At 39.8% G+C, this 14492-nt stretch overlaps 1 protein-coding gene across 8 annotated transcripts in view; it reads right to left on the reverse strand.

The window, feature by feature from the left end:
* Positions 1-2508: 2508 nt before the first annotated feature.
* Positions 2509-14492, reverse strand: part of ATE1 (arginyltransferase 1) — a 69820-nt gene continuing 57836 nt past the window's right edge. For all 8 annotated transcript variants that reach the window (XM_069020179.1, XM_069020171.1, XM_069020178.1 and 5 more), the window contains one exon: positions 2509-5644. In XM_069020179.1, coding sequence (XP_068876280.1) covers positions 5466-5644 — 179 coding nt within the window. In that variant the 3' untranslated portion in view covers positions 2509-5465. The remainder of the gene's footprint in view (positions 5645-14492) is intronic.

The raw sequence follows: 14492 nt of genomic DNA on the forward strand, positions 1-14492 counted from the left end.
AAGAAATAACGTTAATGCTACAATGACCTGCGCAGGCTGGAAATGCCATCTGGTGGTTGCAGGTTCAGAGCAGTTAAGGAGAGAAAAATTGTGTTTGCTGGGACAGTAAGGGTTGGTTCTCCACCATATTTTACTGAAGTGTGGTAGATAAACAGCAAATAGGCATCTGTGTTAAACAGAAAAATCAGTTAGGAGAGTGGCTGTAATTTGGAAACAGTAACATTTATTTGCCAATGTGAAACACTGAAGTAATTATTGCTTCAATTACGGGAGCAGCTGGCACTAGGGCACCGCCCTGAAAAAGTGGATCAGTGGGGCAATACTTAAGAAACCTCAATATATTATCTTAAAACCACAAACTTTGGAAAGGTAATTGGGATCAATTTACAAAAACCACAGCAGGTTGAGCTGGCAACAGTCCCCCAAAAGGTCTGGTGCTGCTGCAAAGAGGAACCTCAGCGATGGCCCTGCAGGCAGGACCAATCAAACCAGGGCCACTTGCAACCACAAGGATGAAAATTAGATAGAGGGTATTAAGAACTTTCAGTATTTAAGTATTTGCTGCACAGAATCAGTCCAAGGAGCTTTGTTAGAGATGAATGCACACAGTGAGGGATCCCCTTGGCGTGGTGGATGTGTCCTTGCTCCACTCCTGGAGGAGACAGGCGAGAAGCAACAAACACTTTCTGAAAGTCCCATGCAGCCTCCACTTTTTTCTTTGCAGACATGGAGTGAGAATTCCAACAAAATTCATGTGATTTCATTCCTTAACTCAAGCTTTCTGCCACAAATGCAGTGCACTGCCCTTAATTTATTTTTCTGTTCCACAATGCCCCATTGATTCTTCCTGCACAATGACAATCAGATGTCACAGACAAAGGGAAACGAATGAAATCTGACACATTTATTTAAGCCTGCAGCAGACTAAATTATAAATAAATCCTGCTTTTTCTGCAGCACAAAGGTTGCAGACTGAGTGTCCCTGTGGACTCTGCTCTCTTCTCACTACTTAACAGACTTTCCAACACTTTCTTTTGTCCTGATAGCAATCTCTCAGCAGGACTTTTGGCAGACACATGTATTATGTGTCAAAAACTGAAGTGGAAATAACTGATGGGAAGCACAAAAATCTGATGGGAATAGTTATAATAAGGAAATGAATAAACATCTAAACAGTAAAACATAACCAGAAAGAATACAGCCAGAAAGCTTCTGAGCTGCTACTTGTCTGAGATGAGCAGCAAGGCCATTTTCAGAGTTAAGATTGTTCTGTATTAATATAGCCAGCATTCATATATGCTGTACTTCTGTAGATATGTTAATTAATTTCATTTCCATTCTTATTTTAATGCTGTTAGAAAACAAAGCTCTCATGAGATGAGCTTTAAATGTGCTATAAAATGCATACAGTAGATTAATTTCTAGAACACTTTCATTTAGAAACCCACTGAGCACAACTAGCTACACTGAGGATGAGTTACTATTGTACATCTGCTCCTATGATCCATCACTTTGACTGACTTAAAAAAACCCAAATCATGTGGCAAACGGAAAAGTAATCCAGCTTTTTTTACACTCAGTATTTAGGACTACATACAGGAGGCTCTGGAGGTGAAGCTTTATAAATATATTGGGTACAAGATGTGGCTACAATGCTTTGGGAAACGCTGATGATTCCCTGAAAAGTGATGATTTCTGCCCTAAAAATTGCCTCCACCCTTCCTAATGCAGACTCTTCTGTCCCTGTAGCAGGGCTGGGACAGAATGAGCAAGATGAGACATTAAGGCTTGAGTGGAGATGGAGAGTTTGATCAGGACAGCACTTAATACATGTCTGGAGGATTATCTGGGACAACCAGGATGAGAAGGAATTCAGAAATATGTGGCTGATCAGGCTGGAGCTTCAGAGTGATCACCTGGCAAAGACATTCACAGAACTTCAAAAAGATTGATGGATGTAGCCTCCACAGGAGCAATGGAACACACAAAGTCCCACCAACATTTCAAGCCATGGTGGTGCTGGGCTTTGAGAAAAGTCTCGTTCAGGAATCCAGAATTAGCTGGAATTCTGCCTCATTCACTCAGAAAATGAAGCAATGTTTGGTTATCTTTATGCATACAACCCACATTTCTGTGTTGCTGGTTTGGCTCCTTAATTCAGGACAGGTTTTTGATCAACCAAGCTGAACTCAAATAAATAGCTACTCCTGTCTAGTCTCCATTTGTGAAAAGATTCTTTATTTTATTTTATTCTACTCAGAAATGAATTATAAATTATATTTCATGCAATCTCTTCATTAACCTGGCTGGAACTAAAACTTAGTTCCAAAACAGGTCATGTGTTTTGAACATGATTTTAAATTTGCAGGTCCCCCTTCTAATCACTGCTACCCTTTGATGGATTCTTTGATTTTGCTGTTCACTGGACACTTGGTCAATCTCCAGGATAATGAAATTCCTACAACCTAAGGCAGAAGTCACATTCAGAGCTATTATTTCTTATAATAATTCACAGAGACTGGAAATAACTTTATTTTCTACACTTGCAAGTCAAACAGGCCTGCTAAAAAGCAATTACAAACTCAACATGCGGATTCTTTTGCATTTACTGACACGTGTTGACGCTGGAAATGTGTAAGCTTCTCATTTCTTTCCAATTAAAACAAAAAAATGGCATTTTTTTAGCACTGGTCACAACTCTGCATTCTCTTACCACCATCTTATGCTTATTTATCAACAGATGACAGAACAAGGCAACCTTACATTGGGGATTGACTCTCACAAACCAGCTACACTAAAAAAAAACTTACAGTTTGTGCTAAGTTAAATATCTCTAAATTCAATAATTGTCAATGGCAATATATTAAATAAAATTGTAATAGTGGTGAATTTTCAGCTCCACTGAAGTCACAAGCAAAATTTACAGAACTTCATGCTCAGCCTCTGTCCCCCTTCTAAAAACAGGGATAGAGGTATCAGTTCACAAAAATACTGCACCAGTTTCCTTCAAAAATAACACTAAAGTGAGTCAGATCTCAGCAAACCACATCAGATGAACTCAGTCTTTGAGTTAATCTCAGTGTTGCCTGGTTTTGCATTTTAATATAAATCCATATTTGAGTTGAGTAAGAGCCAGGAGCCCAGTCTGCTGTGGTGCTGCAGCCCCAGTGGAGGTCAGAAAGTGAAAGCACCATTTCAGCCTCACAGGAAATGGTCATTTACCTCGAGTGGTCACACTAAGGACAACTTCAAGCTGTGCTCAGTTTTCAGGTTTATACTTCCCTCACTTTCCTTTAACTGCAGTACTTAACAGCTCCCCAAGAGAAACAGAGCATCAGATAAAAGTCTGATCCAAGGCATATCAGTAACAAATACGGGCACAAAGAGATGGAGCTCTCCAGGAACTCTCAGTGGGGACATTAAGTCTGCTCCCTTGAAATTTAACAGAAACTTTAACTTCTCCAGGAGCTCAGCAAGGCCATCCTTAAATGGCTTTGATAACCTTTAAGGTTTTGCAATTCATAGTGAAATTCCTCAGTGCCTGTTAACTGATTTTGTATCACATAAAAAGTTTTTCTCGTTTATTTTGGTTGCAAGCCATATGGGCATCACCACTTTTCAGCACGTTGTGTGGGCAGAAAACGTTACACTGTTGGACAGAGGGGTACAAGCATTTTCTCCACAAAAAGGAACTCTTCATAATAACCTTCCCAAGGATTATTTAGTGGTTCTCCCCATGGCAGCAGGCTGAGGTAAGGCATGGGCAAACTAGAAGGTGCAGTGCAAAGAAACTTCTCAGTACCAGGCTACAGATAAACACACACCAGGTATGATGCTGACATGAATGACCACTTCTGTTGCAGACTGGGAGTAGATCAATACTATACAGCCCAATTAGTAAAACAAAAAATGACTTTTGGAAGTTGCTATTGAAGCTGTGCTCTCTATCAATAATATTACAATATTACAGTAATTTCATATCAAACAGATATGAAAAAACAAAGTTAAATCTGCATTGCACTTGATTCCCCAAGTTCTTACATCTGCTCCACATTAAAATTAATGATTAATAATATTGGCCAAGTGTTTAAAATTAAATCAATGAACCCATGAATGATAGGAGATGTAACCCTCAGAAGGTAAAACTGAGTTTGTTTCCTTTCTGGGGGAAAACCACCCATATATCCTTGAATGAGAATCTTTGTTCAAAGGCTAACAGGAAACTCCAAGTTGATTCAAGGTAAATACCAGCCCCTGTTATCCACGGAGATAAGAAACACAAATGCATTGGTAATGTTACAATGTTGTAATACATTACTGAATTATACAACAGTGTTATTTCCCCAAATTCCTACAACTTGTATGACTTGATAGGGACACAGACAACGTTCATATAATAGATAGAGATAATAAAGTGCTTTCATAAAGGATCACAACTTCCTGTGTTTCCAACAGAAGTATTTACTAAAATGTTATTAAAGATGTTAACCCGTGAGCTGCTGCACCAGAAACAAAACAGTCAGTAAAAAAGCAGGAATATGATATTTAAGTCTTCCTGTGAAATTCTGCAGAAAAAAAGCACCTTCAACAAAACCCAGCAGTGGTACCTTATATCTTTTTTTTTGTTAGCATAGTTCTGAAATGTGCACTGAGAGCTCCAGGATAAACCTTCCGAGCTCTATTTCACATGAGCCATGTGCATTGAAATACCCACTCTTGTTAGACAAAGGATAAGGCTTATACCAAAAACCACTGTGCCACTTGGCTGCATATCTTTGGTATATTTATAGTGCAACTGTTCTGCTTCTTCTCTGAAGGGGAAAGTTTGCATCGCCTGCCACTGAGAACCTACCACAAACTCCTACACTCATTAGGACTTCTGACACTGACTTGCTGCTTTAAACTAATGAAGAATGGGCAGTGAAAATAATTTCTTCCTGTTTTCTAACCATACTGCTGAAATAAAATTGTATCATGCCAGAAAGCAAGAGCAGGGTTCAGTTCTCTTGCAAGATTTTAGGAGTGTACAAATGCGAGCATGAATTTTACAGCAATTTTTAATGACAGATACCCAAGGTGCTATTTGAAAACATCTGTAATTCAATGATTGTTAATCTAGATTTAGTCAACCTTCGTCTCTACTGCAAAAAAACAAAAAAAAAGACACCTGTTTTTCATTTTGCTTAGATACTTAGAATTATTCATAATGCATAGAAAGGCTAGAACTACTTAATTAAAATATACTGCAAGCGTGTTTTTCTAAACTTATATTGCTAAAGCCTTGCTGTACTGTAAGATTTATTGGAGTTGGCCTTTACACACAGTACCATGTATTGACATAAGCCTGGCTATACACCTGTGCTTCAGCCTGTCTGAGTGGGCACACCAGCACACGACTATGGTACAGATCATCCAGTGGCAGTGCAATGAAATGTGGCGCCATTGAAATGTCATTTCAGGGGCTCTCAACTCCTGAACAACAGCATTCTCTCTGAACACGTCTGTCCCACCAGGCTTGCATATTGCTGAACGCTGGCTTCGTCACTTGGCCCCTTCCTCCTCTTCTTGTACACGTTGTAAGGCATCACGGTTCTCTTGTGGAGCACTCTCACCCTGCCCAGCTCCTTCAGGCGACCTTCATCGACTGCAGAGGCAATCAGAGAACACAAAAATCAGTTATTTATAGTGTCCACATCACCTTAATTTATGCCACTAACTCCAATATGCATAATGAAAACCACATGAAGTGAGGAAAGTCATCTGCAGATGGAAGCAGAGCTGAGCTGCAGAGCGTTCTTGAATCGTGGCTGGAAACAAAACCCAGCCTGCAAAGGAACTGTGTTCACAATGAGTGAAAAGGTAAATTGTGCATCACACATTCTAATGGTGATGGATGGCATTCCTAAAAACACCTCTACAGCTGTATTTAAAAATTCACATTCATTTAATGCTCCTAGAGCCAGAAGTCAAACTCTATCTGGGAAAGACTCAAACAGAACCGACCAGGAGAGACTTGTCATTACTGCACCCCTTGCAAAACCCACCAGCACCAACTGGAACAAATGTATTAAAGCCAGCAAGAACCCTCCAGGCTGCTTCCTTAGCTAAGGCACCAGGCAATAAACCACCTTCCCAGGTGAAACTCCCTGGCCTTCCAGCCCCAATCTGTTTTTCCCTCATTCATACTGGTTTCTCAGTTTCATTCTAGGAGTTACATGTCCCTACTTCAAGTCTGATCCCTGAGCTCTGCAGATCAACAGGGTGAGCAGAGTAAGCACTCCCTGGGTGGGTACAACACAATTCCCCTTCAAAGATACACACACCACAGGTAAATCTTATTACCTTCACATACACCTTGTGACTTAATTTATCCAGAATCATACACATAAGAGTGTCGTTGAACAAGTTAAAACTTCCTTATTTTTATGAATCCCATTGATGCTCCTACTGCTGAATAATAATGTTATATAGCTGCTGTGTGTCAGAAAAATTTGCTCTACAGTGCTAGAAAACCCTTTAAAGAAACTCAGAGAATGTGCCACACATCTGAGGCCACTGCAGGATAAATTAATAAAATTATTACAAAACAGTAGGAAAAGAAATCTTGGACTTTTCTGAACTTTAGGTTCAAAAAGTCACCAAGAAGAGTAAACCCAGAATCTGAAACATAAGATTGAGAATAGAACCATATAAATTCCAGTAAGAATAGAGATGCTTACTGGAACATCAGTATTTTGGGACATAAACTATGCAAAGACTTACTTTTGGACCTTCTTTCTGCTTTTAAGTAATGCTTCTTTATGTTTTAAGACAAAGGAGGTCATGAAATGCTTTTCTGTGCAAGACATTCTGAAGAATCTGCCCCGTTCATCCAGAAATGGACTATAAATTTTTTTCTGCTGATTGCCTGAATTTAGTATGTGAAACTTAATGAAGGCTGCTTTACCAAGTTTGGAATTACTTCATTACTTTTATCTGTGTTTTGGTTCCTGACATGAAAGCACAATGTGTTTCTTAAGACTTAACCAGGAAAACATGGTCTGAAGGAAGAAAATCTGAGTAGTACTTGCTAAGATTGTGCTCTCCACTAATTATGGTTGGCAATTGCTTTAGATAAACACCAAGTCAAAAATACTTTATGGCTTTCTCTCCCTCTTTGAAATCCATCAGGGTTTTGATGTGTGGCCAACACCTCCCTGATATCCCAATAGGTTGGTTTTACTACCAGCCCTTCTGCCTCTTCTGTTACATCCTCCTCCTTCCTGAGAGTTCACCAAGGAAAAAATTTGCAAGTTTAACTTCTGGAGGTGACACAAGTGTAAAGTTATTTTAACTTCTTAAATTGGAAAGTTTATATTTACTGCACCTCCAGGCTGACTCTCAGTCTGTGCCCCGAGAGGGATTTAGGCCAAGCTGAGCCCTCACAGCTCTGTGCCAAAAGCACTTTAGAGCTGTTCCCTACTCACTGTTTGGTACTCATTGATTTCAAACACTCCCAAAGCCTGATACTCTGGGTGAGTTCATCCTCTGGCTTGCAGTGCTGCTGGCCCCAGATTTGATTTCTTTGAGTGACTAAAGCTACTGTACCTTTGGTTTCACTGCAGCCTTGCTGGCTCAGCTGAACTCTGTTCTTGCTGCTCAGCATTTGTGCCCTTACTTCACTTTTCCTCGTTGCCTCCTTGCCATGAAGAATAACATTCCAAATTTCTACAATGATTACCTGTTCTTCCATGGACTCCCCTCAAAATAAAAGCTTTAATAGCAAAAATAACCTTCTGTAAAGGTACATTCTGTAAATGTAATTTAAACTCTATCTGAAAAAGAAACCTTTTACTGAGATCTTAAGTGTAAGTAAAATAATCTCAGGTACATAGTTAAGCTTTTACACAAGGCAAATAGGAACTTGTGTCACCAGCATAACAAATCTGAAAGTCAAAACTCAACCATCTTTCAGTTGCTGCTGGTCTGGAGGCAACATTATAGTAATTCAGGAAACTATTTCCTTTAAACACAATTTAAACATAAGCAGAATAAATTTAAGATAATTTGATGGAAAATAAAAGCAGATTGGGCTCTGGAAAACTTTAACAAAGAAATTACTCTCCCAGTAAGAAAAATTAAGTATCTGCTCCTGTTGAGTGGCACGTGGTAAAATTTGCTTTCTATTCAAGATGATGCCAGTTGAATTCTAACAGGACTTCCCCATGTGGCTGATGCTGGGATACAGCAGCAATCACAGTCCAAAATGAGACCAAATGCTTTATTAAATAAAGTTCCTTCCTGCAAATAAGAAAAAGCCATCCTATATTTTCAAGCTTTAGTAAAGAAATTTTATTTAGTGACTTCCATTTCTGGAAAGACCCTGACTGATCAGATAGTGGAACAGTGTGTTAGGGCAATTTTAGTCATTACTGTAACTACTGAATGCAGTACTTTTACCACTAAAAAGTTTTTTAAAAGGGCTTATTTTTTCCTCCTCACGTTTTCTCATTTTTCACCTCCTGAGCTGTTGATTTATTGTAGTCTACAGAAGAGACACTGTCATTTGACATAAAAAACATACAAGGTTTCATCCCTTAATTCAGTTACATCTATCAATACAGTCGGGATGTTAGATACACAAAATACAGAGCAATCAATTATATAGATTGGAAGTTCCTGTAATCTTAGGAAACTGGGCAACTGCAGCTGCCAACTGAAAACAGAAATATTATCCTGTAAGCCTCAGAGCTAAAAATACAGGTGAATTCTTGTTGAATAAATTACCTGTCACTTCTTTCTTTTCTCCTCTATACTCCTAAAGCAGCAAATTATTTATGCTGCAGTTGTCTATTGAAATTTGAATATAGGAGAGATTTCACTCATAATTAACCTTGCCACCTTGACCCCATAAAGACTGCACAGAGGTATTAAAATGTTCTGTTCTCAGCCCCATACCACTGTTAAATGGAATTCACACATGGAGGATTTCCTTTCTGAAAACACAAAGCATATCAGATATGTTGCTAAGTACCAGCAGGAAACAAAGCAAGGAGTAGGAGTGATCCAAAGCCTCTCCATGCAATGGCATGGCTTGGCAGGCACTGGTCTGAGTTCCTGACCCAGCTCACACATCCACCACCTTCACCAAAAGTGCTCAAAGGCAGCCTCAGCCTGCACTCACCCCAAAAAAGGCTTTTACAGTCCAGGGATGAGGAGGAACGTGAGGAGCAGGAAGTCTGACAAACTCCTGTACAATCCAGTCCTTATTTCTTTGCACAACCCAAATCAACTTCCCCCTAAAACTACAAGCTCCCTCCCAAAACCAAAACATCATTTTCAAATGCTGATATGCATTCCTGCTGAAATGCCAGCATGAAATAAGGAGGAGTGATTTCACCTTTTTTATTCACAGCAACAGCAAGGGGGACAGCAGCATGCTTTTTCAGAGAAATCCAGAATTTCATGGTCTGGATTTTTTTCTTACAGCTCAGGGGTGGATTAGCATTTTTCTAACGTTATTTTGGGAAGCCCACATCCAAATATTTTTATTCTTCAAGTGCATTAACCTTTATTATTACTACCTAATATAATCTGAAGTGAAAAACAGCTCCATCTGGTCAGAAAGCTGGGTAAGCACATGCAAAGCTGGACAAGGGAGCCTTGGAGAGTGGAGAGTGAGCTCTGCAAGAGCCTGGGAGCCAACACCACGCTGAAAAAAGGGTGATAGCTCAAAGGTTTCTGTAGCAAATTATACTAAATCAGCTTTTTGGTGGTGGCTGTTGGGCCAAGCTGGTTTTGATCAACAGTAATGAGGAAGGGCAGCCTGAGCTGCAGCATCCTGTACTGCTCCTCTTCAGAGCCATGGTACTTCTTCCCTCCTCCCCTTGGAGAGACTCCTCACAAAAATGATATTTTTAAATTTTTCAGGGGTATAATCTAGAGATGTAAGCAATCTAACTTTTCCTTTAAAGTGCTTTTTTCTATTTACAGGAAAACAAGTGAAGAAATAGTTAAAAGCAAAGTGACAAATTTACTGACTTTCCTATTTTCTAAATACGAGAAAGGACAACTGCCAATTTCCAAAACAACCTACATTAGTCACAGGAAAATATTTCTTACATTTTCTGTACAGAATAGACTGAATTAGTAAGAAGCCTTACTGAGGACTGGCATTTCTAACTCACAAAAAGAAATGTGGAACTCCTGCTAAACTCTGAAATGTTGCTAGTTTTGATCATAAGTTTCAATTTCTTTATTTGCTCCTTCAACTCCCTGGAATAATGAAAGCATTTGGCCATCGTCACTTTGTAATTCTGCATCCATACTACAGGGAGAACCTGGATTTTTTTCCCCTACTATAGCAGGATAAAACAGTGAAAGAAAGAAAAGAAAAGGCAAAGAACCAACCCTAATTCAAAAAGTAAAATGTTTAAACCTGTGCCATTAACTGAAACCTGTGATTCACTTTGAAAGCAGACACTGGAGGAAACTCACATTATAAATTAAGTTTTCATTTTGCTTAAAAATGGATTCTCAAAAGAATTATATTTACCTCTAAGCATTAAATCCACAGAACAAAAAGTATGAAGATAAACACTTGACAACTGCTGCATTTCCAGCCCATGGATGTGCTGGAGTTTTGATTTTGTTTCATGTTGCTTGTGGTTTTTAATTTTCAATTTTGAAGCACTTAGGATTTGCATAGTTTTTAAAGATGAACAGAATGTTCCCATTTTTATAATCAAAGAAAAAAAAAATTAAAAATTCAATTTACAGGGAGATTAAAAGTTTCATGATACTCAAGGCTTCAAACTTAGGTGTAAAAATGATGAAAAGAAGCACCATCCCTTGCTGGTTACACTATGGTGATGTTAATTTATCTGAGAAACACTACAGCCTTGTCGAATTTTTTTTAAAGAAAAGCTACATCTGGTTTACATGACCTTGTCACAGTTAATGATCAATGATTTTAAAACAAAGAAACTGCAAAAGGAAGAAACACATTAACTTTTCAAATTTTATGACTGAAACATAGGAGATACTAATTACTGGAAATCGAAAATTATTCCACTGCAGTCAGAAGCCAGATCTTTCTGACCTTTGCATTTAAGCTCATTTCTTACTCAATTTAAAGCTTAATTTCTTTTGTTCACCAGCAAAGTATAGGATGTCATCCTCAAAAACAAAAGGGACAATCAGCAATATCCATGAATAGTCATATTTATATAAAACAGTGAGCTGAAATATGCTTTTTCTCATATTGCTTCTTTCAAACTAGACTCATACATTAAGGAATATTAAAGACCCCTATGCCTTGGGGTACAAAAATACTAACTCAAACCAAAATAAGAGTACAGTTAAAATGAAGCATAAACAACAACACACAAAAATTCAATGAAAAGAATTCTTAATTAAAACCAGAAAGCACAAGTCACAAAGGAAGTACAGTAAAATGCTCAGGATATTCTCAATCAGCCAAATCTTTGCAGTTACTCTAACAAAAAAAGGGAACTTTTGAAATCACTGTTCAAAAAGAACATGTTTGTAAGTGGAAAAAGGCACCTTGATCAAAACTTTACCGACGACCCTTAAAACAGGAGAATTGCAGTTTTACAGGTATGGGGATCCTTAAAATGGGCAAAGACAGGAAGTGGCAACGAGGTGAAATCCTGAAGGCATCTTCCAACCCAAAGCTTTGGGCTTTGTGCCTGGACTCCTACAACTGGTTTATGATGTGCAGCTCCAGGCCGAGGAGCAGCAGGCGGATCGCGCTCGCCCCGCTGCGCCGCGGAAACAAGAACTCATTGTGCTGGGACTCCCGTAATTCCTGGAGTAAACATCAGCAGGGGCCAGTGGGAAACATTTCCTGTCAATGCAGCAACTCACAGCAGCTCGGGGGCTCAGCTGCAACTCATGGCTTCTGCCTTACCTGGAAACAATCCCTGCCTGTGCTGCCCAGCACTAAAATCCAACTGGACACCTTTGGAAGAGATGCACATAAAAGAGTATCTATAAAATTCACAGTTTATTTGAGGAGCTCTCATATAATACAATTATTGTAGCCTACCTCAATATATTATCCTGAAAAAAGGTGACTGGGAAATGGCTACTGAAGGGCAAGATTTAAGTCATAGAATGACAGAATCATTCAAGCTGGAAAAGCACCCTAAGACCATCAAGTCCATCCATTCCCCCAGCACTGCCAATCCCACCACTAATTCATGTTCCCAAATGCCACATCCACACAGCTTTTAAATCCCTCCAGGGATTGTGACTCCAGCACTGCCCTGGGCAGCTGTTTCAGTGCTGGACAACTCTTTCCATGAAGAAACTTCTCCTAATATCCAACCTGAACTTCCCTTGGCTCGTCTCGGGGCCGTTTCCTCTTGTCCTGTCAAGGAGTGATAATGGTGTTCCTCCAAGGACTTGCTTTTTAGGAATGCAGTACAAGAAATCCTATTAATACTAAGGAAAATGTTAGTTAAATGAGACTGAACACTTCCCATGTGAAAACAGTATCCAGTGCCTCCAAAGTCGAGATACTACGACAAAAAAAAAAAAAAAGGAATATAATCTAGTTGATGGCAAGTTGACAAAGATAACTTTTTTACTTTTAGATGTTCTTCCAGAGGACAAAAGGAAGTTGTCACCTCAAAAGAAGTTGAATCTCTAACACTATTCTTGATGACTTCAGATACAAGAAATGAGAATGTGAACTGCCAATGAAGAATATTAACTGCACACCCAGGGCACTTTGGGGTTTCTTTTTCTTGTTTTTTTTTTCCCTTTTAACTACACTTTTTGCTTGTCTAATCAACTTGCAGCCTTCAGTTTAAGTACACTGTGCAGACAAGGGCCAGAAGCAGACCCACAGCAGGTACAGCTCTGTTTTCATGGAAGGGGCCCTGTGAGATGTTCTGTGATTCTCTCTCATTCCTGTGCACGCTCTCCCTAACCCAGGTTCCCTGACTGCAGCCTCCAGGCCCTCAGCAGTCTGCACAAGGCAGATTTGCAGATCAGAACTAGCAGAGTCAAAGCTTTACAGGCTCATTCATGACCTGACTCATTTCTGGTGGACCCCATGGGCATTTCTAACACCCAGCTCTGATTCTGGGGAGTTTTATTTGCTCTGAGTCAGCACTGGGGAGCCTGACCAAGCTTTCTGCTGCATCAGTGTGCGTCCTCCAAACTTCTCAGAACCTTTGTTAGCTGAGCTTTTCTGTTCCTTGAAGTATCCCAGTTATTTAGAACAACACAGGAATGTTCTGCATTTTGACTTATTCATTTCTCTTCAGAGACAGAAGGGGAAATCATGGTTAAAATCCAACAAGTACTTGGAAACAGCACATGAAAGCAACTCTAAGTTGCTGGCTAACAGGGAACAAAAACTGCACAGATATCTTTGAAGAGACTTTAGCAAGGGACCTGTCATCTCAAGAACATAATCAAAAGTGACTGTTACTGGTGGGACAGAAACATCAAACACATTATTAAATCAGTGAATTAATGGTTGAAAATAGTAATGCACCTTACATGGGAAAGATTAGGGATGGTGACAGTGGTGGAGATGACAGGACAAGGGGGAATGGCTTAAAGCTGCAGAATGGTTGGGTGTAGATGGGATTTTGGGCAGGAATTGTTCCCTGTGAGAGTGGTGAGGCCCTGGCACAGGGTGCCCAGAGCAGCTGTGGCTGCCCCTGGATCCCTGGAAGTGTCCGAGGCCAGGTTGGATGGGGCTTAGAAGAATCTGGGATAGTGGGAGGTGTCCCTGCCCATGGCAGGGGGTGGCACTGGATGGGCTTTCAGATCCGTTCCAACCCAAACCATTCCATGATACCATTCTTCTATGAAATGCCAGTACAAAAGACAAAAAGTCAGAGGTTATGCTTCAAGGAGTTACAGCTCCAAAACAATGGGAAGAAAACAGGAAAAAAGAAATCTGAAGCAGCAAAAGAGTTAAATACTATTTATTAATTTGAACTGCATAGAAGTGAACGTGGCAGAAAGTACCAAGAGGATCTCCCAGAAAGAAGGGCAAAGTCCTCATTAAGACTGATATGTGGGGAGGAAAAAACCAGAGAGGAGAGTCAAGCTGAGAATTACAAATGCAAACATTTCCACAGAATAGGAAAAATTGAAGCATTTGGCAGTAGCTTATCAGCTAAATAAATCAGATTACAGCAATCAATTTGCTGGCTAAAGTAATTAAAACATGGAATCAATTATGTTCTGTGTGAGGAGCTGAGATGAAGTCACCAGAGCAGGGAGTGAACGAGGATCATTCCAGAAGGTCTGACCCTGGCACAGGTTTCCCTGGTGGATGTTGGAGTGTGGCTCAGCACATGCCTGTGGTGTCCCTTCCATGGCTGCTCTGTGCCTGTGCCTAATTACAGCTGTTAACTTTTATCACATTTGGAAACCAGTCCCACATGCTCATTGTCCTCAGCACGAAATAAAATCTGCATGGTCGCTCTACTTGTCCCACATTACTGAACTTTTAATTCCTGCTC

This window comes from Aphelocoma coerulescens, chromosome 6, assembly GCF_041296385.1.
Source record: "Aphelocoma coerulescens isolate FSJ_1873_10779 chromosome 6, UR_Acoe_1.0, whole genome shotgun sequence".
NCBI classification, from domain to species: Eukaryota; Metazoa; Chordata; class Aves; order Passeriformes; family Corvidae; genus Aphelocoma; species Aphelocoma coerulescens.